At 36.5% G+C, this 27239-nt stretch overlaps 1 protein-coding gene across 4 annotated transcripts in view; it reads left to right on the top strand.

Annotated features, from left to right (window-relative positions):
- The window catches only part of Angpt1 (angiopoietin 1), a 247699-nt gene that overhangs the window by 196467 nt on the left and 23993 nt on the right, over nucleotides 1-27239 (top strand). For all 4 annotated transcript variants that reach the window (XM_031359760.1, XM_031359759.1, XM_031359762.1 and 1 more), the window contains exons 6-7: nucleotides 8495-8596; nucleotides 15970-16136. In XM_031359760.1, coding sequence (XP_031215620.1) covers nucleotides 8495-8596; nucleotides 15970-16136 — 269 coding nt within the window. The remainder of the gene's footprint in view (nucleotides 1-8494; nucleotides 8597-15969; nucleotides 16137-27239) is intronic.

Genomic DNA, 27239 nt, shown 5'->3' with positions numbered 1-27239 from the left:
CTAGCCAGAAAACAGTAACACACACACACACACACACACACACACACACACACACACATGCATGTATGCGCACGCACACACACACAAACGCCCAGACACAGCACTGTGGAACTAAAAATCTACAAAATATCATTAAGTTCCTTTTGTGTTGGGCTTCTACCATTGGGAATGGGGTCTACCCTTAAGTGTGGTCAATCCACCCTGTGAGACTGCATTAAAGAATTTTTTCCTTTGTAAGCAGATGTCAATTGGAGATGGCTTCTTGGTTAGGGATGGGAACTCCTGTCTGCTACCTCCTCTGACCTCTGAGGCCTCATCTGTTTTGAACCTTTGAAGGTTCTGTGCATGTTGCCGCAGTCTATTTCACTGGCATTGTATAAAGAAATGATTGCTAAAGTTTGGAAAGCATTGTTTTAAAGTCATGTGGAAGGCAAAAGTGGTAGTTTAGGGTGATTTAGTTTTTCAAGGAGATAGAAAATGAGAATTATATCTTTTATATCTTTCTTTTGTTTCGTAGTATTCATGGTTTGTGGTTATTTCCCTCTGCGTTCCCTTCGAGGCACAGTAGTGGGAAACAGAATTTCTCTTTTCATTTCATAAGTGTTTAAAGCCAGATGCCCTGTAGTAAGCTTAGCTTCATCCAAAAACAAACCATTAAGTCTTAAGCCTTATTGTAAAATATTAAAAATTTGTTTCTGGATGCATAATTCCTTTAAGTTTTGAGAAAGTACTGTAACAAATGTGTTAAGCCTTTTCCATTTAAGGCTATGGAAAAATAATCAGCATCCAGAAGGTTAATCATTCCAATTTGTATAAAGCATAGAAGCATAAAAACTATGTGAATCAAATTCTCTCCTTTTGTTTGGATTTAAATCTCCGTATTAAGTTAAGAGGTGTTTAATGCTTGAGAGCTTTGACCTCGCCTGGGGAAGAAGCCAGTTCAGCATTTTCTTGGACAGAGCTGAGCCCCAATCATAGAATGAATAGATGCAACAGACGTAGCAAATGGAGTAGGGCCTCTGTCCGCAGGAAAAACACGCCAGATAGCACAGACCACACAAGACCAGCTAAGGAACTCTTCAGGACTCTCATGTATCAGATCCTTCTGAAATTGATCATTTATTACATAGAATGTCTTTAATATGTTAGGAAGGGACTTTTTATTTTTCTTCTGAATATAGATTTTAAAATTGGATTTTCTATTTTTTTCTTCAAGACTGAATCCAACGTAAGTAGACATAAATTAAAAGTTAGCATGATCAGTCATCATGATAGCATTAGTAATAAACAGAAGCCAGTAATCATACTCATAAGGCAAATTTGTTGAACATTTTAATAATTTGGTTTTGAATAGTCCATTCTATTTATAATAAGGTATAACTAACATAAATTATATTCAATGCCATGTATATCAATACTTTAATGCAGTAAATATTATGATAAATTCAAACAATAAATACTAAATAATAAAAACTTGTTTTATATTGTCTGTAAAATATATCTAAGATCTAAGAATGCTCATTCCAAATACTGCTGTAAGAGTTTTCTGTGCCCTTAATCTTCATATACACACACAGACATGCACATACTCACAAATGAGAGAAAGCAGAGTTGAAGCTTTATCTAACCCTCAAGTCAGCTTAGTTCTATTGTCCCTATATCCTCTCAGTGGCATCTGGTATCATTGTTACTGTTGCATGTTCACAGGAATGAGACCCAATTTAAATTCCTTAACATCTTCCCCTCTGCTTTTCTCTGGACCTTCTCAAAATGTATTCTCAACACTTAATATTGTAAGTTGTTTTCAGATGTCTCATTTTAAAAGGAAAGCTGTGATAGCCAGAACCTGGAAACAACCCAGATGTCCCTCAACAGAGCAGTGGATACAGAAATTGTGGTACATCTACACAATGGAGTACTACTCAGCTATTAAAAACAATAAATTTATGAAATTCTTAAGGAAATGGATGGATCTGGAGAATATCATCCTAAGTGAGGTAGCCCAATCACAAAAGAACAAACACAGTATGCACTCTCTGATAAGTGATTATTAGTCCAGAAGTTTGGAATACAGGAAGAACAACCCACAAACCACAAGAAACTCAAGAAGAAGGAAGACCAAAAGGTGGACATTTCATCCCTTCTTAAAAGGGGGAACCAAATACCCACAGAAGGAGTTGCAGAGATTAACTATGGAGCAGAGACTGAAGGAAGGGCAAGCCAGCCTAAATAGAGCTATCTCCTGAGATGCTCTGACAGTACCTGACTAATACAGATGTAGAGGCTCATAGCCATCCATTGAACTGAGTACAGGGTCTCCAATGAAGGAGTTAGAGAAAGGACCAATGGAGCTGAGGGGTTTGCAGCCCCTTAGGACGAACAACAATATGAACTAACTAGTACCCTCAGAGCTCCCAGGGTCTCAACCACCAACCAAGGACTGCACATGGACAGGTCTGATTGTTCAGGCAGCATGTGTATAGTAGAGGATTGCAAATTCAATCATCAATAGGAGGAGAGGACCTCGGCCCTGTGAAGGTTCTGTTCCCCAATGCAGGGGAATGCCAGGGCCAGAAAGTGGGAGAGGGTGTGGTGGCAGACATGGGGAGGGGTGTGCAAACCCCCCTTGTTTTTTGTTTTTGTTTGTTTCTTTGTTTTTTGGAGGGGAAACTGGGAAAGGAGAAATTTACATGTAAATAAAGAAAATATCTAATAAAAAAAGGAAAGCTGTGTTTAAGGAAAAAACTATGGGTGATTTAGCATGAAGTATGGAGAATTACATTAAGTAACTGTCCTTAAAAATGCATAGCAAAGTTTTTTCTGTACTTTGTAAATATATAAATGTGGTGATAACTTTCTAGAGCATATAGGTAGAATTTATAGCTTTTGACATTTTTATTGGTGGCTAAAGTTCCATCAAGAGATAAATGGGGCTGGAGCAAAGGGAAGAATGGGGATAGATAGAAAGAGAGTTAGATATATAAATAGGTAGGTAGGTGGTGAGTGGATGGATGGATATATAGGTGGATAGATGTATGATGGAGAGATTTATGGGTAGGTGGGTGGGTGAATGAGTCGGTGGATAAATAGATTAATAGATGGGTGGGTAGTTTTATACATATACATACATACATACATACATATAAATAAATGTATACATGACAGAGATTGTTTGGATTAATTAATTAATACAGTTTAATTTTCATTAAGAAAATAGTGACATTACTTTCTCATAGCTCTTCTAACTGAGTTTAGTCTTATAAGGATCCTGAAATTTCTTAGGCCAAGGTCACTAATGCCTCCTTCATTTCAAGTTTGTAGGTGTTTTAAAATACTCATTTAGACAACATCTGTCCCAACACTGGGAGTAACTGGGACCAGTAAGATCAGGCACACAGGAACTCTGCCAGCCCCGTGGCTCTGGTTCCTTCCATTCTGTCTGGGGAGGTGCCCTGAGCAGACCTTGGGCAAAAACTCTGCAGCCAGTTCCAAAACACCTAGAGGAAGCTGCACTCCCAGATGCTCTAACAAGCCCAGGATCACAGGATTCCAGAATCAAAGGATCAAAGAGACAGCTTGATTCTGAGGAGTTCTGACATAACCAGGATCACAGGAAGGACAGGCTCCAGTCAGATTTAGCAAGGGCAGGTAGCACTAGAGATAACCAGATGGCAGGGGGCAAGCATAAGAAAATAAACAACACAAACCAAGGTTACTTGGCATCATCAGAACCCATTTCTCCCACCAAGGAAGTCCTAGACACACCATCACACCAAAAAAGCAAGAATCAGATCTAAAATCACTTCTCATGATGATGATACAGGACTTTAAGAAAGACATAAATAGCGCCCTCAAAGAAATACTGGAGAACACAGGTAAACAGCTAGAAGCCCCTCAAGAGGAAACACAAAAATCCCTTATAGAACTATAGGAAAAACACAATCAAACAGGTGAAAGAAATGAACAAAACCATCCAGAATCTAAAAATAGAAATAGAAACAATAAAGAAATCAGAAAGAGAGACAGCCCTGGAGATACAAAACCTAGGAAAGAAATCAGGAGTCATAGATGCAAGCATCACCAACAGAATACAAGAGCTAGAAGAGAGGCTCTCAGGGGCAGAAGACACCATAGAAAACATTGACACAACAGTCAAAGAAAATGTAAAAAGAAAAAATCTCCTAACCCAAAACATCCAGGAAATCCAGATCGCAATGAGAAGACCAAACCTAAGGGCAATAGGTATAGAGGAGAGTGAAGACTCCCAATGTAAAGGACCAGTAAATATCTTCAACAAAATTATAGAAGAAAACTTCTCTAACCTAAAGAAAGAGATGCCCATGAACATACAAGAAGCCTACAGAACTCCAAATAGACTCGACCAGAAAAGATATTCCTCCCGTCACATAATAATAAAAACACCAAATGCACTAAACAAAGAAAGAATTTTAAAAGCAGTAAGGGAAAAAAGGCAAGTAACATATAAAGGCAGGCCTATCAGAATTACACCAGACTTCTCACCACCAGAGACTATGAAAGCTAGAAGATCCTGGGCAGAAGTCATACAGACCCTACAAGGACACAAATGCCAGCCCAGACTACTATACCCAGCAAAACTCTCAATTACCATAGATGGAGAAAACAAGATATTTCATGACAAAACAAAATTTACACAATATCTTTCCACAAATCCGGCCCTACAAAGGATAATAGATGGGAAACATCAACATAAGGAGCAAAACTACACCCTAGAAGAAGCAAGAAAGTAATATTTCAACAAATTCACACAAACCTAATTCCACCTCTTACAACAAAAATAACAGGAAGTGACAATTACTTTTCTTAATATCTTAATATGAAAATTAATATACCAACAAATCCTAATTGATTGAAATCCAAAAATATGAGGAATTAGAAATTTGTTGATTGTCATCCAATGTTCTCTCTAATTTGGTAATTAGAGAAATAAGTCCAATATTGTACAATCTATATACATTTTCAGCTTGTTTGTTCATGACAGTGTCTTGCTGTGTACAACATAAGGGGCTTGAAATCTTGCTTCTCCCATCTCAATCTCTCTATTGGTAGTATTGTTTATTTCATGTTTTTACACTACACTATGGTTTTAAGAACAGCTTATATATTTCAAAAGTATTTATATACCCAAAAGAAACATAGACAATTAACTTGGGAGATGGTTTGTAAGAGAACAACAAAGTGTGAGACAGAATGCTTTGCTTGACATTTGTAACTCTTGTATCAATTTGAAAAAGAGGACTTTATAAGTTACTCTTTCTCTGAGATGAATGCTTTTCCAAATTATCACAGCTAATGAACCAAATTCTTACCCTCACCTAATGTCTGTGCCACCCTCCAAGAAGAACCATTGTTTATTGAAACAGTTGGTGAATGACTTTATGGGTAGACCATCTTAATACATACACCATTTCTTAAATGAATGTAACCTGTTCTCTATGGGCTGAGAATAAAGTCACTCACTCAAGTCAAATAGCTTTCACTCATAGCAGGAAGTCTGTATCCAAAAATCGTGCCTACAATTTATTCCTTGGCTCAGCAGAACTGCCAACTCTCAGCTTAGCTATGAAGGAGGTAAAATCCTTTGGTGATGTGAGAGTATTGAAGTACAGCCTTACTACAATGAAATCCAATGTCTAAATATTTTTCTTATTTTGGGCTTGTACCACAGTAAGAGCCAGGATTTTAAACTCTACTAAATCCAAAACAAACAAACAAACAAACAAACAAGGAGACTTTATATATTTATGTTCATTTAAGAAAATGCTAGTAGTGATGTATTATTTTGAAATATACAGTTAATATGTTTGGAGTTATTTAAAAATTATATTGAGAAAAATGTATGTATTTTCAGTATTGCTGTAGACAAGCATCTACATAAGACTGTTAAATCGATTGTTGTTTTATATCAAACAACTTTTATAATACTCATTTTTATTGTTATAATATTTTATAAATTTTAAGGAATATGATAAAAAAGATATTGTAGGTATTGAAAGGGGGTCCTGGGAGGAGTTGGGGTACAAAAGGGAAACAAGAATGTGATTTAATTCTATTTACATAAAATATGTTTTTAAATGTTAACAAATTCAGATAAATTGAAATCATGCAACTTTTCTCATCATAATGCAATAAAAGTTAAAAAAATAATACTCATTTAACTTGACTTCTCCAAAATGGCTGATTAGTTTTATCTCCTTCTGAATCCCACATATAACTCATTTTCTTAGGATTCCATTAGCCACATTTTCTTATCTATGACTGAAATGAGTATTAACTTAACATTTATAGTAGGTTACTATGTAAGAAACTATAGATAACAAATAAAATTAAATATATGCCTATTTATAAGTTACTGATTATATTGCCTATATACCAATTATTTACTAAAACCTATTCATGAACTGCCCCCTCCTATCCCTAAGCACTTTTTTAAATTTAAATTTGCTTTTAGTTTCATTACTACCAATAAATTTGAATTAGGTATTTAGGGTTCAAACTCTAAATCTTTGTTATAATCCAGCTCAACTGCTGAATTCACCATAATTGCTAATCTTAACCATTATTAGGCTACTACAATATTTTAAATCTCAGTATGACATTTGTAGAGTAGATATAATAAGCATACCTTCATAAGCAGTTCTGGATCAAGTTAGAAAATGCCCATTAAATGTTCAAATTATCTGATATAAATAATGTTATTATTGCAAATGACTCTTCCTTATTCTCCTATTTTCTTGCTCAAAATACCCCTGGTCTGACTGCAATAGATCATCTTATCTCTAAGTACTCTTTGATACTCCTTCTATTGGGTGGCCATGCTAAATGTCCTAAACGACAGTCACTTCCTTTCTCGTTTGTTGGCTCCTTGTATTAGGTCTATTTATATTACTACTGCTCTCATTCCTTGAATTCACTGAAGTTGGAAAACTATGGACTCTGCTGCCTTCCTACCCCTAGGAGAGCAATCAGTGCTGAAAGGTCAAGGTGTTCTGAGAACATAATCCATCTTCTATTTATCGTAATTTCCTCTGTTGTAATATAGACTCAATGCCAAAGAATGTATGCTGAATGAAAGAACAAGTGAGCAAATATATGAGAGTTAAGGGGAGACTTGTAAGGGGACTCATGGTGAGGACACACAACAGATGTAGAATGACAGAAGAGTGATCTTAGAAATAGAAAGGGAGTTTAAATGTCTGAATTTGGAGAGAAGTCAATTCCTAGGATAATACACACAAAAGGGTAAGTGCCAAATTAGAGGTAGAGCCCTCAGGAGACCAGGTGTCCTAATTCATACGCACACATATTCATATGCATGCCTTAGTTCCTTCACTCCCCAAAAGTAGAGGAAATAATTCTGCTGTGAATGATGGTTCTTGCCATTATTTTCATACCCTTTGGCCATCTGTGCTCTAACACAGTGCCTCAGGGGAAAGATCCTGCTACAGTGCCAGCTTGCTGCTGGTACCTCATTTTCACACCTTTTGCCAGTCTTCAATATGTTTGATTATTCGATTGATGGACGAATGGTATTCCTCATATTTCAGCTCTTGAAGAATCAAAATATCAGATGCATATGTCATGACTCCCAGTGACTATTTTCCAGAGTAATCACTTTGCAATGTATTTCTGTTAATATCATTACAGCTGTAAGGCGAGAGTGAATCAGTTTTAAAATAAATTTCTTGTATGTAGAATAACTGAAATAATCATTGAATCTTTGAATAACTGTTCTACATAAAAAAGAATAGCTTACCACAGTCAAGAGGCATATACTCATCCATATTGTTCATGACTAAAATTTAAATAGTTTATTTTTAACAATCCATTCACCAAATTTTGTCTGCTGTATAATATTCAACAATCAAGAGTAATTATTACAGTATGTAATATAGTATGCAAGCATGAGTCCTGCAATAAAATACAAAATTGAATATTTTATTCTTAATTACATTAATATTCCAATAAAACATTAAATAATATTGAACCTTATATATTGGCCAAAAAATGATATATAATATTGGGAACACTAGTAATTGTTTTAAAATGTAAACTTCCACAAGTACCTATTTCAATTTGAGATTTCTAAGTTTTTCTGAGGATACTAAGAATTGACCCTGGTTAGGGCTTTTCACATACATGACAAGTATGTTATCACTGACCTATGCCTCAACCTCTAAAACTGTATTATGGTCTGAAACTAAGGTTATAATTTTCAGCTGCACAACTTACATTTTTAGAAGTAATTAAACATTACTGCTGGAACTTTATCAGGTGCAGTAAAAATGTGAATTGTGAGAGAAGTCACCAATAAATATGTGTGAAATGTAGTTGTTTTCCTCTTCTTACAGGAGAGACCTGCACATCCTATTTATTTTTTGAAACACATCAGATAGACATTTTTTTAGAGATGTATGTAACTTCCACTTTCCATTATTTTCCTATTGTTTCCCAGGTATTTTGCAATATGGACGTGAATGGGGGAGGTTGGACAGTAATACAGCACCGTGAAGATGGAAGTCTGGATTTCCAGAGGGGCTGGAAGGAGTATAAAATGGTAAGGTGGAAGAATTTAGAGTGCCTTTTGATGTTTTAGCATGGGGCTATCTTCATGCACAACATATGATAAACTGTTGTACATCTAGATGCTTTTGAGTTATTTAAAATAACAATTTTTACATTAAAGACATTATTTTCATTAGACACAAAACAATCATAAATCATGTTCAGTAAATTATTTCCATATGTGTAATGGAAAGAAAAATGTATTATTATACTTATTTGATGATCTGTTATGCACTCTTGAATTTGTTCCTAGTGGGAGAAACTAGAACTCCAACCCAGGCTGAGTACATGGCCAGGACAGGAAGCTGTGTAGGGCCACAGGTCATGGAGTGAGATGGACACTAGCTGTGACCTCTCTCACACTGTTTCAGTGGGAGTGGCTCCATATAACCTTTGCATGTGACCAGCCAGGACTTCTCATGGGATTGTCACATTTCTCATGTCAAAGTTAACATTTCCCAAGTACAGATATTAACTTTTAGAGCCATTTTAAGGGTTCTTAGAAACTAATCCACCATTCAAGTTCCTCATAACAATCCTGAAAGATTAAGGTTCTATGTGTTACATATCTATTCTTTGATAATTGGGTTTTCATTATTGGAACTGGCCTAGAATTATTTGTTAACCATTGGAATTCATCCTTTCCCCTCGTCTTTAAATAAGAAAAGCTATCATGCTTCATTCAAACTTGAAAAATGTATCACCTCAGTGTCAATTATTTATGGTCTGAGAGTGAAATTAGTTCCGAATTTTTTAAACATTTTGGTAAAATTGAGTATGAAGATTGTCAAAATTAAAAGAATCCATTGGTTAATGTTCATCAAACCGCAGGCTCAAAAGTGCTACAGCTTTCTCAGAACTTTCTTACCTTTCTATTTCCACCTAAAAACAAGCTAGCATGATTTCACCAACCAAGGTGGAAGTGAGTCTTGAACCGTCTTACCTATGCCTACTCCCTTCATGCAGGACGCTGGCTTCAAGCTGGCTTCAGGCCTCCTTGGCTGATGGTGAACAGGCTTGGGGAAAACCACACTTGTGTGCATGTAGCTCTTCCCCCTTTGTCTTTCTTAGTCTCCACTCTGGGGACATTGAATGTAGCTATGACCTTTGACTTCCCCCTACACCTGTCTTGTTGGCTAGCCCAATGTCATTACTCCCTACTGATTGATGTATGTGGCTTGCCTTTTTATAGATATGTTTTGCAGAATTTGGTGTCAATGTCACGAACCTTAAAAAATTATAAAATATTCTTTAACTTTTTAAGCCCCTCATGACATGGAAGTTGCTAAAGGACTTGTTTCTCAACATTGGCTTTAGCCCATGGAAGCATTCTCAACTTTGCTGTCTCTTAAGTCTTCCTTAGGAGGAAATCCAGCAAAATCTGAGTTACAGACTTGTAAAGACATTTACTGCCGAGAGAAAAGTCTGTGGTAGTTCTTCTAATGGGGCATTTATAGACTCTAGTACTCCTTCAGGCCATAGAGACACCACACTCACCAACAGACCTTCTGCAAATAAAGCCAATGAACCAGAGAGTCCCCAAAACTTCTTTAAGTGGCAGCTTTATGACAGGCAGTCACTAATTCCCTGGGGACAGACTTGGTTTGTTTTAAAGACAATTATCCCTATAAACAAAGCTTCCTATTGAAAATAACATTTCCTTTTGAGCAGCTAGGTACTTTCTGGGAGTTTGTTGTTTCAAAAAAGAAATTAAATGCATCTTTTAAATTGCATTTCTACATGTCTATACTGAAAAAAAAGTAAGAAAAATGTGTTTAAATCAAAATTCCTTCTCATTTTTCTTGGGCTAGGTGTCTCAGCAGTGGGAAGGGATACTTCTAACACGGGCTTTAACTGGGGAGTAAAAAGAACCTTTGGAAAACCAGGCTTATCTGCTGTCTTTCATAATTTGTATGAAAGAAAAATGAAGCCTGTAGAGTACAAGGACTGTGTCTGGTTTCAATTTTGTTTCTTCTATAAAAAGTCAACACTTCCTGTGAGCATTATCAGACAAAACAAATAAAGTATCAGAGACAATTATTTTATTAACTTGGAAAAAGTGCAAACTGAAATTGAAGGTTTTTTCAGGTTTTGGCAAAATTAATGAATATTGGTCCTTTCCTCTCTCTGTATTTTAAAAGTATAATGTGACTCTTGAGGCCAATTTGAAGTCAGTATTGTTTTTCTTTAAATTCCAGTGTTTCCCCCTTTATTAAACTACTGGAAGACAAATGAAATTAACCAGCATCTGTTTCATGGCATCCAAGTTCTTTGTGCAAATATGATTGACAGAAGAGAACATACCCATTTTCGTGAACATGTATGAATGTCCATTTTATTCATAACAGAAGAATCTATTCCTTGTACTAAAGTTTGGTTGTCTCTGCCTCCTTACCCTCAGAACAGAATTCTTATCATTTTTAAAAGTTTTATAAAATTAATTATTTTACTTATTTACATCCCAAAGGTTGCCCCCTCCTTCCCCCCTCCCAGTGTTCTTCATCCACCCACCCATTCTTCCTTTCACCTGGGAGAGGTACCCCCCCACCAGAGATCCCCTTTCTCTGGGGCATCAAGTTTTTACAGAAAATTTGAGATAAAAGAATGACTTGTGATAAGGTATTGTATATAGAAATGATTAAAAATGCATTTGAGCTATGCACTACTATATTTTATGGACAATTTGATTTCTTTCTATCAGTCCCATAATCAAAAGTGCCTCCTGGTAAGGAGACTATTATGAATATATGGTTTCCTGACTCCTTCATTCAGATAATATTATCTGATTAATATATTCTTCCTAATTTGTACATAGTTATTTAATGTCACTTTTATATGAATCTCTACCATTATTGCATAGTGAACTTGCCTATGGAACTTTTTGAATATATGATTTTTAGGCCCACTGCAGACATTCTCAATTGTGTGTGTGTGTGTGTGTGTGTGTGTGTGTGTGTGTGTAAGTCATCTCTGTTCATCAATAACACACAGCCCTGTCTAATACTCACTTCCAAGTAAAAGGGGACATCAGAATTGTTAATGGTTACTTATTAACGTGGGTATAAGACCTTAAAATTTTCCTTGTTAGATCCTAAAGCATTTAAGCTATACAGAAAAAGAAAGAGAAAAATCAGGTCCAAGAGGAAGAAAAAGGAGACAGGTACTTTCCCATTAAGACGGGCTGACTCACAAACATAACACTGACCTCAAAGGGGATAAGAGTTAATTTATTTGACTTGGGATCTGTGGCTTGGGTACACAGACTTAGGTTACCCCAATTCTATGTTCCATTATGGAAGCAATGTCAGGAAGTTGCTACAGTAACAGAAGGAAGAAGTTCATAAGTCAAGATATATTAAACATGCATTAGTGGAAACATCAGTGAGGAGGGATAGAGTCCTCTAAAATAGAAGTGTTCTGTAGGCCTGAGATGCTGTCTTTGCATCAGTAGCCCATTGCCTGGTGGAAACTAGGATCTTGTCAGTTTATAGAGTCTAACATGTTTTTACCTGTTAGTTACAGAACATTAGATAACACAAAAATGGGCAAGGAAAGGCTATCTGGGGAGCTAAACGTGGCTTGAGACAAACTGTGATTAGGCTCTGGTCCTCCAACCCTGCAAATTCCATTTTCACCAAATCAGCTAATCAGCTTTGCCAAGGTTCAGTTGGAAGGGTTAACTTCAAACTGGGAATGCTCTGGGAACTCTCCATCACTGGCAAGCAGCAAAGACTGAGGAGGGAGTAGTCAGCTCCTTCATTTGTACAAACAGTTGGCTTTAAGTTTTCATTTCTTAATTAAGTTTTTGGGTTAAAATAACATTTGTTCCTCGAAGCAACGCTCAGGTTATCATAACACATTCATGTCTAAAAGCCTGTTGAAGAATGCTATTGATATACACACATTACATTTCAGCCAAGAAAGGTCCTGGGATACTTAGATCACACAGTAGGAGGATACCTGTGCCCTTCAAATAGCTTGCCATCTTACAGAAGAAAGGCAGGAAGCAGAAAATGACAGGGTACTGTGACAGATCCTCTCAGTAGGTTTTTCTTGAGTGCTGCTCATGTGTGAACACGGCAGCGTTTTGGATAATTGTCGTTTTTACAACACTGCACACTTAACTGCTGATTTGCAGTTGAAGAAACCATGTCTCTTAATTGAAGTAGAAAGTCCCACTGAAAATGTATGTCAAAGAGAGTCTTCAACTGTAGCAGAGATAAGGGGGCCATTGTTCCCCACATCAGATACGTGGTGGTGTCTGATAAACTACCCAACAGTTTACTAATGTGGGAACCCACTTCCATTTCCCTTTTTTGGCTTATCTGTCATCTTCATGATGAAGCAGTTGTCCCTGCTTTATCACATTTGCCCGTTAGATGGTTTTTCTCCCACCACGAACTCTCCAACATCCATTGTTGCTTCATTGTAGTAAAACTGTTTGCTCATTTAGAAAGTTTTCTAGGTGAGCTGCATGAAATTAAAATTTAGCTTCTAAAGGCAAATTAAAGGGTTTTTCTCATGAAAAAAAAAGAAAGAAAAAATAAATCTACAAAGCCAACTGTTTAGCAAGAAATGTTTTACTTTTTGGGAGTTCCTTCAGAGCTACACGCTGAGAGCAGGAGCAGAGGAATTCTCTTTTGTAGGAATGGCTCTCATGTTTGTCCATTTTTTTGAAGCTCACCGAGGATCGGGGACCGATGCTCTTTCCCCTGGGGAAGCTGGGGAGTTTTATCCACACAACACTTTCAACAGCCTGGAAATATGTGACCTAAGACTTAACACTTCATCATTCCCAGCCTCTCTGCTCTCATTTAATATGATTGCTGATTCTTTGTTTCAGTGCTTCATGGCAAAGGGACTTGTCAAGTGGCTGCTGCAGGGACAGGTCTGGCTTGTCTGAACTGAAAACTGCAAGGGAAATCCCTGTGGTCCTCCTTGTCTTTCAAATAATTGCTGCAGTTGTACAGTGTTAACTCCGAGTTTCGGCTCCCTATTAACTATGGATTCTGTATGTTCCTGGTAGAAGGAAACCTTTGGATTTCCTAGCATGCAGCACCTGCTCCTGTGAGATGCTGTAAAGTCTTTTAGCACATCCTAAAAATTACAGATATTTTCTGCTACTGTGTAGCTTTCAGCAAGTGCAGCCTGAGTCTCTTGGAAGTAGGGAAGCAAAAATGAGGACCTGGATTAGAACCGCAGAACTCATATTAAAAAAACAAACATACAAACAAAAAACTATATGTTGTGGCAAACACTTGTAGTCCCAGTACTGGAAGACAGAGGCCAGCCAATCTGTCCTATGATGATGAGCTCTGATTCAGTAAGAGATCCTGTTTCAGAAAGTAAGTTGAGAAGTGACAAAGGGAACACAATAAAGGAAGACTCCACATGTACTTGCATGCATTTGTGCAAACACACAGAGGGAATCACTGGAGTACTAACTTTAATGAATTCTATATTTTTCTCTAAATTATGCAAGAAGTCTTCTGGGGAGTATTTATACAGTGTCATCCAGACAAATAACGTGCAATTAGAAAAACAAAACCTAGTTAAATTAGAGAATAACTTTGAAAATATTCATACACATATTAACTTTAAATACAAAGTTGTGGCTGTGTGTGTGTGTGTGAGTGTGTGTGTGTTTGTGTGTGTGTGTGTGTGTGTGTGTGTGTGTGTGTGTGTATAGCAAACTCTGGGCACTCTGGACATTTGCTCTAACTACTAAGCTGAAACATAATGGACTATGATCTGTTAATATTGTAATAACAAACCTGGCAGATAGAGATCTGATACCAACACTATTAGTTTTTGAGAAGTGATTCTACTGGCAGAGGCAATGGAAAAGGGTTAGAGCATTATTAGTAGGCACTAAGGACCAGCGTATTTTAAAAAAGAAATAGGGAACATCAATTCATTTTTTTAAGTTCACTAGTGGGAAGTTAAGTAAACTTCTGTTTAATGTTAAAATTGATTTTAATTTGGAAAAGAAAGAAATATTTTCTGTATTTTATCACTTTTGAGACAGTCAGGACTGCTGTAATTATTATAATACTTCATTCACACTTTAAATACAGATTAAGTCTTCATTATAAATGCCCCCAATTAGCCATGGTCCATTTCTTCATAAAACAACCATGTATAATATATGTCCTGTGCTCATAGGACCTAGTCTTTTAAACATTTGTATGTATAAGCATGATTAAGGAGTTTATCCAGGATTCGAATGGAATGTTCTCAAGCACAAGATTCTGTCTGGAAGCCGACTCTTTGTTTTTTACCAGCTCTCAGCTGTATGGCTGAGAAACAACAAACTGTCGCATTACAATAGCTAAGTTTAGGTGTCCTGTCTCTGAAGTCCTGTAACATTTGCTCTTTTGCCTGTGTTCTTTCCTTTCAGTGCCTGTAAACTTTATTGTCTGTTGCTCACTGTATGCCACTTCTTCATTACTTTTTGAGAAGTTACAAAGACAGTACAGGCTCTGTTGCTAGGCACCTCCAAACTGTTTCAATGAGACAGACGGTTAGACAAGGAACTAAATCGATCAGCATGTGTTACCAAGGAAGAGCTTTCTGAGCAACTGTCAAAGGCCCCGATTCTATATCAGTAATTTCACAAGTTTTTTTTTGTCAATATTTTCAGTTAGGCATCCGTTTGGGAGGGGTACTTTTTTCTCCCCCTGTCCCAAATTGAAATTTTGATGGCACTTGCTTTCATGATTCCAAAGAAAACAGTAAGGTCCCAGTGAGCTTCAGATACAATAATGTCAGCTCATGAACTCCCTAGCCCTTGCTTGTCAGCTTTCTGCCTCCAAACCCAAATCTCTGCTGATGAAAAGTCTAAGTGATTATGCCTACTCTTTTCTAAGCTCAATTATTAAAATTTATTATGAACTCATTAAAAGAATTGAATCACCTGAAAAAGTGTAGTATAAAAGCTTAGGATAATGAAAAAGTATAGATGAATAATGGTAAAAAGGAATACATTACTATTAAATAAGGTGTTGAATCCTGATATCATTCATTTGGAAATATTCAAATTATGCTTAAAATGTCAATGTCACCTAACATTTTTAAAACTTTGTCAAGAGAGAATTTTGAATTGAGAATTGTTTCCTGATTCATTATACAAACTAGATTAATTTAACCCAAGAATATCACAATAAACAGATTTTACTATGTCAAGAGTTAGATGTAAATTTCAATGGAGAAAAACACAGCAGAAGAGTACTAGAATAAGTTAGTAATTACAACAAAGTGTAAAAAGCAAGCAAAACTTTATTTGTTATTGTTATTTAGTAAATAGACTTAGAACATGAAAAAGTTCCCTCTGGAGTAACAAGTGTGTGTTCTATTCTTTTCCAGGGTTTTGGGAATCCCTCTGGTGAATATTGGCTTGGGAATGAGTTCATTTTTGCAATAACCAGTCAGAGGCAGTACATGCTGAGGATCGAGCTGATGGACTGGGAAGGAAACCGAGCCTACTCACAGTATGACAGATTCCACATAGGAAATGAAAAGCAGAACTATAGGTAAGCTCCGTCCAGTCCTACACTAAGCAGTCTTTGGCACTGTCACCAAGTCATAGCATGAAGTGGAAAGCAAGACATGATGCAGATGATCTTTCACTGAACATTCAAGGTTTCCGTCTAGGCCTATGATGAGGAGATGCTGAAATGCTGGAAGGACACCTCACGGGCTTCAGTGGCAAGTCATAGACTGACACTTAGATGTCGGCTCAGTCTTCGAGGATAGAGCACTAAGTGGTGTGTGTATATGTATCTCTGTGCTGAGGGTTGTGAAAGTGTAGAGGCTTCATACATCTAAGACTGTGACCAGAAACTGTGACTCAAAGGCTTCTAATTTTCTGCTTTCTCTAACAAAAGACTTTTTAAGTTTTTTTCTATTTCTTTCTTTTTAGTTATCTTAAATTTTAATTTTTTTTCAAATTTTAGTGATTTGAGTGATTTGCATAAAAGAAGACCAGGCTTTGTCAGGAAGATTTTTTTTTTTTAAATAACAAACTTCAAAAATAAATTTAGCCGGGCAGTGGTGGCGCATGCCTTTAATCCCAGCACTTGGGAGGCACAGGCAGGTAGATTTCAGAACTTGAGACCAGCCTGGTCTACAGAGTGAGTTCCAGGACAGCCTGGGCTAAACAGAGAAACCTTGTCTCGAAAAAACAAACAAACAAACAAACAAAAATAAATAAATAAATAAATCTAAGTGAGGAAGTAAGTACATACAATAGGTTGTGAAATAAACAAATTATAATATTAATTTTAAGTATTTCTGATTAATTTTTAATGAGCAACTCATAGCTTAGAAAAAGTAAAAACAATGGCTAAAGAGATAATATACATTTACTCAACAAACACTTACTATGTCACTACCATGTTCCAAGAACTTGATTAGGCACTGGCCAGTCTCAGTCAGTCTCACAGACCTCATGGTTAAACTCGGTGACTAAGAAGCTCCTAAAATTATGGTTGGCATTCCTTGAGTCCAGGAGAATATTTTAGTTGGTGTCGTTTCATTTCATGACCTACCAATACAATGCCCATCATATAACAGATTTATAATTGCATATACCTTGATTTCATAACCAGTAAATAGGAATTGCAATGGCTTTTCATTACCAATATTCTCTATCTGTCTTGAAAATATGAAAGTACACATTAAAGGGTTAGCATGTAACTAGTAATGCTAACAAACAAAGCCTGTGTTTCTTCATCCCATGTAGCTATGTCCTCAGAGATCAACTATTTCTGATTCTCATTTATCATTTTAGTCATAACAATATTTGGAAACTAAAATCCAAATCTTTTAATGGCACAGCTAATTTTTAATGTTACATATATGATTGGAACTTTAGAGATGTGATAATCACTTTCTTAACAAATAGTGATGATGTCACATAAAAGAGGATGAGATATAGTTCTACAAAATAGCCTCATGGTGGAAAAAAAGGTACACTTTATGGCAGCTCCAGAAACCAACAGAGACATTTATAAAATACAATGAAGTGTAAGAAGAAGTGTTTCTAAGGAGGTCAATATTTTGAGAGTTTTGTAACAAGAAAAACCACTGTAAAACATCAGGGGTACTCTTATGTAAATGTTTTTTTCTGAAACTTGAAACTATATGAAACTTGGCTAGCGTCAGGCAGCTTGACAATAGAGCTAGCAAGTAATTAGTCTTGTCTTTTTCTAGGCTCCTGAAGAATTTACCCTGCTTCTTTTCTACAACACACACATACATGTGAAGTGGGATGGTCTTCGGAGGATAAAGTTAGGGCAAGCTTAAGGTAGCCAGCATCTGCAAGGCTTCTGCACTGGTGCAAGGTGTCCACGACTCTTGCATATTAGAAGGAGTGCTCGCATCCTGTTAGGCTCCACCCCCATTATCTTCATTAAATATTCCATAAACCTCTGGTATCTAGCATTCTTTTGCCCTTATGTCTTCCTCACATGATAGAGTGCTATGGTTAAAATAAAAGGCTTCTCAGCTTTGGAATGATATCTTCTACAGAATTTCTTTTGTGAAATGATGGATGAAACTCAAGAATTAGAATTACAAAATCAGGACTGTGATTTAATGAAAAGCTTCTGGATTTAAAAGTGAGATGAGGCTAAAAAGTACATTCTTTTACTCAAGGATAGAGAGGCAATTTTTGTTATTATTTTCTTCATGGTGGTTTCTGTTATAGTATTGTTGTAACAAAGTGGGTAGTTCTGGCTTTCTCTCTTAGGAAAAGCTATTAAAAGTTAGATCTACTATAATTTACTCTCATACAATTAAGCATAGGATTCTTGTTTTCTACAAATAGAACATTATGGTGCATTAAATCATAAGTGTGCTCTGGTAGACGATTACAGTAAGTACACCATAGAAGATGCTACTCATTCTTAAAGAAAAGAGAGCGACTACTACTGTAGCTTGAGTTAAAATGTTCCCCATAAGTTTGTGTGTTGGAGTACATCTGTTGGAGTGCCAGCTAGACAAGCTGGTGGCTCTGTGTCAGAGGGTGATGGAGCTTTTAGGAGACCTCACTGGGTGAAGTGGGTATCGAGAGAATGGGCCTTGAGACCTTACAGGCTCATTCCACTTCTCTGTTCCTTGATTGTAGATATTACATGACCAGCAATCTCGCATGAGTGCTGCTCTATGCTTTCGCCTTCATCATAGACTGTAGCATTTTATTTTCTGTGTATAGGTTTTTTTGTCTTCATGTGTGTCTGTGGACCACATTCCGGCTTGGTGTCCATGGAGTCCAGAAGAGGGTATCAGATTCCCAGGAACTAGAGTTCTATTTGGTTCTTAGAACCACGGAGGTGCTGGGAATTGAATCCAGGTCCTCTGCAAGAGCCTCCAGTGCTCTTAAGAACTAAACCATTCCTCCATCCCTTGTAGTACTTCTTAAATTCCAAAGCAAACCCTTCCTTCTGTGAGTTGTTTACTGCAGGTATTTTATACCATTAGAAAATTGACTTATATGATGGAAGAAAAGCTGAAATCAAGCTAATTGATGAGGCTCCCCTTCCCATTCTTGTCATTGATGTTTCTCCAGAGACTGTAATGCATGGTGGCATCTGCATAGAGTTCCAGCTGTCAGGATGAGTTCTTCATTCATTTTCCTTCTGAACAACATTACCTCTGTCCTACTCAAACTATTAATACTAAGATGCGCATAGTGTACTATGTTTAATGATTTTATATTCCAGAATTAGTCCACATACATAGTGCTTTCGAAGCAAGACCCATTTTAAAGATGACTCAATTGAATTTCAGGTGACATTCAAAACCTTGAGGGTTATTGCTTCAGATTTTTGCATTTTCCATGTTTTTATTTTTCAGTGTTTTGGATTAAATTCAGTTTCTTGTTAAGCTTTTAACATTTTATTGTTGTAGATGTTTTCAATTGCAATAGCACTTTGTTTCTCCCCTACCTTTTCCTTCAGCCTCTTTCCGGTTACTCTCACTTGAACCCCTCTACTTTCAAGATACTAGTTTTGGTTTATTTCAATGTACTTGATATACACACACGTACAAATGCATGCACACATGCATGCACATACAGGCACACATGTACACTTATATGCACAAATATACAGAAATAAAAACTAGGTCTCTTCCTACTGTTTGTGTTGTATAATTACAAAGCTGATCCCTCTGTACTGAATAACTAATAAGGGGGCTCATCGCTGGGATTGGCTAATTCTACTCCTCCCAGTCAATAGTTGCATGTAGTTCTTAGACATTTTATTCTAAAAATGCTTTTAGTTCTCGTCACAGACTTGAATTTGAAAGGAAAACCTATCCTCATGTTCTTGACACACTGATTAAAAGTAAGTGTTATGAAGGGCAGATTAACTTAGAGATGTGCAAATAATACACAGTTTCCCCTGCTAACCTCCAAGGAAACTTTAAGTGATTTTCTTAGATGAAAACAGAATCTATAGAACCCAAGAGAACATGAATCAGAAAAAGAAAATAATAATGTAGGAGTGTCGTGATAAACATATCATGTGGACTGACAGGCAGTCAATGTGAAATTATTAAACACTGCCCCTAGAGAGGTGGCATTACCCACATTCTCATCATCTAACACGCAGGCTAGTGTCTAGCTCTCCTTGCTACTCTCAAATACTTCTTCCCACAATAGCTGGAATGAGTTTTTGATAGACAATCGAATTTACTATTTATCCTTTTTCATATATTTGAACAATGTTTCAACATCTACAAGTGAAAATTATCCAGCTGTTGCTACTAGCCTTATTCAGTCAAAAAGTTTCTCATTGTGATGATGTTTTGGTAGTTGTTGACAAGTTTCCTCCAACTTTGCTGCCTGGTTGGGGCTGTACTTACGCAGTGCATACACAAACCTAAGTTTATTACATGAATATAATTTCTACAATTAGGATACTGTCTTAAGTGAACACACCTTCCCTGACACCTTCCCTAGTAAATGCTGTGATGTGCCAGCCCATTGTTCCCTTGAGAGCTGGATCTACTCCCCATCTCCTGGGAATGTTGGTGGCAGACTGCTGGTAGCTGAAGCCACCTCTCTAAGTATTGTTGTGGCCAAGAGAAGTCATATCATCCAAGGTCATTCCTCCTTTCTACAGGCAAATTATGCTCAGTGATTGGTTAATATGGTAGTGTAACTGCTCCTCCTGTTCCTCCCCCATTCAAGGCCAAGGTGTGCAGTCTTCTTACTGTGGCTTCGTTTTAGTTCTACCTCTCCAGCTATAATGTACTGATGCCTTAAATACACCATAAAAACTGTAAGTCCCTTCTAAAGCACCCCTATACTGGATTTCCAAAGAACATATCATCCTCATTCTCAAGCCAATTTGGATTCTGTACTTCTATTGACCTGTGAATGGCTCTCCAGAATCTACATTCTATCACATCATTAATAAGTGTTTATTAACTATCTCCAGCCAGCATTGCATTTCTCTGTATATTATTCCATAGTTTAAGGCTGTTAGCCTTTTTACTGGGACAGTCTCTCAGCTAACTTCTAACTTAACCTAATTTCCCGGCCTCTGCATTGTCTCTACTACAGGAGACTGTCATTGCTTAACCTCTCTTCCTTGCTCCTGTCCTTCCTTCTGTCCTCTGTCTTGTCTTGTTTGTCAGCCTGCCCATCCTCCTGTTCCAGCTCCAGCCACCAGCTCTTTATTATGTAAAAAGTCACTTGACCTTCCCCACCTCAGCTTCCCTTTCTTTTTTTGGGAGGGTTGAGAAGCTATGAACATTCACATATCCTGTTAGCCTGGTGCTCTTGGCTCAGCAATTAACAATTGAGAACACAGGGAGCATACTTTTCCATAGCTAGTAAATACAATATTTGTGAGTCATCCCAACACATACATCTAGGAACAATATGCCTAAAAATTCAACTTACAACTGTTAGGACAATTACCAAGAGTTGATAAATAATACAAGTGCTCATATATACTTATGATTTCTATGTATCAGATGTTCTCTTTTCAAATCAGAAAACTGGAGCATAACACTTTTCATAAAATCATAAGAACTAATATAACTGAAAGGAAGAATTTGACGTTCATTCTTGTAGCTACTGACTATACATATGGCTATCCCCCAATAAAGGAAAATCCATTATCTAATTTTATTAATTAAATAAAATCCAAATGCTCTGTCTATGACAGCATGTTTCTTCTAGTCCTGTTCTGTTTATAGACAAATTGCCACATCTCATTTAGTCTCATGTTTTCTCTTTTTTCCCCTCTTCCTTCATCTTTTTGTTTTGTTTTGTTTTGCTTTGCTTTTGCCTTGTGGTAGTGTTTCACTCTGTCAGTTAGACTGGCCTTAGAACTTACTCTGTAAGAGAAAATGACCTGAAACTAATAGTAATGCTCTTGCCTTGATCTCCTGGGGGAGAGGGGATGGGCTACATGGATAAACCTCCACATCCTGGTGTGGTTCTCAACTTTCCATCCCTGTAAACTAAGGTATTTTTGAAGTTTCTTGAAACTCAAAAATTATTTTTTTTGATTGGTACTTTAGAAAAGATTGATTTTATTTTAACAGTATGAAAGTTTGCATGCATGAATGTATGTATATTATGTGAGTGCCTTAGGACCTCTGTAAGCACCTTTCTGGAACTTGAGTGATGGATGGTTGTGAACCACCATGTGGGTACTTGGAACTGAACCCAACTCCTCTGCAAGAGCAACAAGTGCTACTAACAACCATGTCCTCACTCCAGCTGTGGCCCTAAATTTCTGCATACATTTCTTTTCTACTTTATGGGCTTTGAATTACTTGATAAACAATTGGGTTTTTATGTCTCTAATAAATAGTTAAGAGTTTCTGTCAGTTTAGGGATTAGGGTAGCCTTTTATATCTCATAAAAATTTACTATCTAAAAACAGTTAAAAAATAAATATATGATCATCAACATAACAATAAATACAACCATAAAAATAACAGATTACTTATAGGATTGACAAGATGCTCTGTTCAGTGGAGTGAAAAGGAAACAGTTCTGCAAAGAGAATCAGAGTTGTGCAGGTTGTAAAGAAATAGGAGTTCAATGTAAAACCATCATGAATATACAGGCCATGGTCATGTAGGAAAATAGAGCTGTGATGCTTGCTGTTAAAGCTACATTGAAATACACACAACATGGCATGCTGAAATAACCAGAAGAATGTGCTTTGACCATGCTCACCCCTTTTTCTCTAATTCTTCCTTTGCCTTTTTTCCCAACCAACATTATGATCTATTTTTTTTCTTTTTAATTCTTCACGATCAGTTCATGCTGCTCAAATGTGGAAGCTATTCGGATTTTAAATTCAATTTATGTTGATTGAGGGGGTGGAGAGATGTCTCAGTGGTTAAGAGCACTGGGTGCGCTTTGACAGGACTTAGGTTTGATTCCTGGCATCTGTACTGCATTTTACAACTATATGTTTATTCATTACATGGATTCAGAATCCAAACCAGGTCCACTCATTGCATTGGTACACCTGGGACATATTACCAACTACTAAATGCTAATAAAATATTAATGTATATTAATAAAAATTATAGTATTTATAGAAAACTTATATTATTGAAGATTTCAGTTTTCTTACAGGAGTTTTCTTGATCATTTTATCCTGGTTAGATTCAAGTCATAGCTTTTAGATTGTGATTGGTATATTCCATATTCTCTAGCACTAAAGCCCATAAAATGTCAATTTGTCACATTACTGGTTGGGCTAAGTTAAAGTGTTTATGAAAAATTGGGGTTTATATAATTTATTAAACTAATAACTGAAATGAGTTTAGCACTGATCCTCCTCTTGCTAACATCCTAAATGTCTGTGATACATAATTAAAAACTACTATGTTATGCTATTATAACTAAAGAATGAGATTTACTATTTGAAAACAAATGTAATTGTACTACTACTTTCAGGAGGAACAACTAAATAAAGATCATCTTCTAATTTTAATATAACAACACATAATTAAAATCATACATTTCAATAGATAGTGTCTTTACAGATGATGATGATGATGTGTGTGTGTGTGTGTGTGTGTGTGTGATTGTTTTTAAAAATATAAACTTAAATTTTTGTGTTATATATTTGTGGTTTGGACATAATTAGTAATTATAGTATTATTCCCATTATAGCATCACAGATAGTAAGATGAGTCCTTCTGCACCTAGGGGAAATCTTGAATTTCTTAAATCTGACGGTAGTATAAGGAGTTTATAAAGTCCCTCTCATCATTGTCTGCCTATACCATCTATAGTTACTATGGGTGGATATTTAATTTTGTTATTTCCATGTTTAGGCTTGAACAGTACTGTCAGGTCAGAACTGACTGACTGCTTGATGGCTAATATTAGCTTTATCTGAAAAAAATTCTATGTGAATAGAAGAATAGAATATCAAGAAAATTCTGTGGGGAGAAACTCTTGAAATGACTTGGTCATGAAGCTTATCTTTTTTAGCGCAAGTTTTGTTTTTGGTTGGGATCTTTATTGGGAAGCAGCTTTTTGAAACATATCCTATAGTGCACCAGGAACTCGGGGACATGAACTCTAGACTTGGATCTGCGGTTGGTTGGTTTTTTTTGATCTACCTTGGACACTTTGCTTCACTTTTCCAAATCTCAGATCCCCAGGAGTAAAGTGAGGAGGTAAAGCTGAAATTCATTCCAAATCTACAAAATAAATTCATATGAACTGAAAAAAAATCTCTTGAGCTTCTCCTGTAAATATGAGCCTTGCATTTTTGGAGGTATTGGAAAACTTGCTTCACTTTTTTTGAGTGAAATGTTTCTCATTGCTCTGATCCTCGGGGCTACATGGCCTTGTGGTCCTGGCTTGAACCAGTAGCAGATGTTGTGAAATACCAAGAAGAAAGTTATTTCTGCAGAACTCCACTGCTCTCGTAAGTATCTAACATAGGTTTCCAAAGTGAAGTTTTCAAAGGAATTTTATTTGAACTTGCAAAGCATCTCTGTCCCTCTTTGCCTCTCTTTTGAAATAGCATCCCATTATGTATTCCAGTCTGGCCTTAAACTTATGAGCCTCCTTATCTCAAGCTCTTGATTATAGGAATGTGCCGCCATACCTGACTACAAAATTTCTCCAACTTAGTTGATGTCATAATTTTATTTAATCTGTTGCTAATGTTGTGAACATAATGTTATGTCTTAAGCCCAGAAATAATAATTTTGATGAATTGAATTTATAATATATACTTTTTGCCTGAGATGAAATATTTATGAAGTACAAGTACCTTGGAGGGTAGGAAAAGAGCTGGATAGTAAGTAGCCTTATAAGCAATGTAATGCACAAACACCAACCAAAATGGCATGGCATAAGGAAGGGTCCAGGAACCATTTGAGAAACCTGGGAAGGCTCACCAGGAGTAGTCGGGAATAACACAAAATGAGAAAATAGTAATTATCTTAAGAATCATGCAGACAGAAGTAGTGATAGACATACTAGGAGGTAAGAAAGTTGAGAAGTTAGGTTTAACGTAATGAAATGGTGTCCCATTTACTGCTGAACTCATACTAGGCATGTGTTCTCAGCACCTTGTGAAGCTGTGAGTCTGTATTAGCTATGTGATGCAAAGGGAAGTTTCATTGCCCAATACTGAGAGCACCACTAGTCTATAGATATAAACACAAATATTTTGGATTTTGGCAACATATCCATTTAGTAAACTTTAAGTACTAGGTCACAGCACCTTTGTGCCTATGAGTTCCTTGGTCATAGACTTCTGACTAAATCCACAATACTAGGCATAAATAATCCTCGCTGGAGGCATCCTCAGATCCAATCAGACATTTTTAAAGCAAAACAGAAACAAACAAACAAAAAATAGGCAAAATAAAAAGAAACATAGACTTTTTCCCCCAGAGTAAGGAAGAAACACAAAGTTTCACTTGTGTGTATTTGTTTTTTAGTTTCACATTCAAGTCTTTGTTTAAAAACTGATGCAGATAATAATTTAAGAGATTAGTTCTGCTGAGAGTGAGGAAGATTAAGAAAGCTTCCTTGAGGAAATCCCTAGTGCTTTATGAAATGAGAGTACAAACGTGTGGGGCAAGTTTGAAGGATGATGGCAGAGGAGGGAGCTTGACATTCCAAGATGAATGATGTGGTCAAAACACAGAGGTAGGAAAGGATACCTCATTTAAAGAACAGCTATGATCTCCAAAGTGGGGCTCACTATGCTACAGATAACAGAAGGCCATAACCCATGCTGAAGGGTTTAGAATTATACTAATTGTAAAGAGAAGTAAACACAGGCACGGTTGTGGTCTACAGAAGAATGTGCTTGTCCACACTGGATTCCTAATTGCAGACCTGTTGTAACATTCCATCCAACACAAGAAGAGAAAGTATTTTCCCCTGCAGGAAACCTCACACAATGCCTCCCAATGGTTCTTAGCATCGCAATTACTCCATTCTGTCTTCAGACTAGAAGATGCTGGGAAGGAATTTTCTTGATGTTCTCTAAATAGAAATAGCAAAATGAGACTATTTCTTCTTCTCTAGGACATTTCTATACTACAAAACATCATTTAGGATCTCAGATTTTACAATGGTCTTATTTATTTTCTTGTTAAAAAATAATCCATGATTCTTTGAAGTAACTATTGACCTTGGGATTTTATGCACAAAAGAGCATCCTACTAGGGAGACATTCATGTTCACTTGAGGCACATAAGACCTCAAGGGAATTGAAATATATTTTAAGGACCTGTTATATATTTTGTAGGGATTTTATGCCACATATACATTTGACACTCAAATTTTCTGATGTGTTACTAGAAAAGGCAAGGTACATTGGAGGGATTGTTTTTGTTTTGTTTTGTTTGTTTTTGTTTATGATTTTGTGTTGAACTAAGAGCACATAAGTTTTGTATTTTTCTAAACTTTAGAAAATAAAATTGTATTTCCTTAGATCTCACAATGATATGTATGTATCTGAGTGTACACGTGTGCTTAGATTCAAAATAGGGTATAATATCATCTCTTCACAACAGAAAGCCAAGGAAATAATACTTGATGTCAGGATTTTCTTTGAAAGAAAGTATGATCATCAAATTTAAAATCATACACACTTCATGGCCTTCCAAGAGAACCATTGAGAACTGACTTTTGCTGCAGTATTAAAATAGTTGCTGTGGCAGTTTTTCTGGTGTCAAAAATTCAAGGCATCTGAGGCCCTCAAACAAAACACCTTCTTAGCAAAGCTCTGGTTATTCCTGAGTGACGCAATTTCCTGTCAAAACAGTTTACTTCAGTCAAGAAAGATTCCTGGTGACAAACTTTTCTGGAAGTAAGTATGACTATGAAAGGACAGGTTAGATGGAACTCTCTAAAGTTTCCAGGGTCCTTTACAAGTAAAGAAACATGCTCACAAAACAAACAAACAAACAAACAACAAACAAGTAGAGGATCTCAACTCAAGGAATAAAATACTCTATTAAAAAATTTAAAGAACTCCAAGCGTTCTTAGAAGATTGGACCTTGAATAAGCAGTAGACATTTGAATGACTGTCCTTTGGCTTCTGTGTTTGAAAATATCATTGACCACAAACTAGGTAATCTGTCCAAAAATCTACTCCCCAGTTGCTTCTTC

This window comes from Mastomys coucha, unplaced genomic scaffold, assembly GCF_008632895.1.
Source record: "Mastomys coucha isolate ucsf_1 unplaced genomic scaffold, UCSF_Mcou_1 pScaffold7, whole genome shotgun sequence".
Taxonomy (NCBI): Eukaryota; Metazoa; Chordata; class Mammalia; order Rodentia; family Muridae; genus Mastomys; species Mastomys coucha.
The sequence above is the reverse complement of the archived record's forward strand: the minus strand, read 5'-3'. Positions and strand labels throughout refer to the sequence as shown.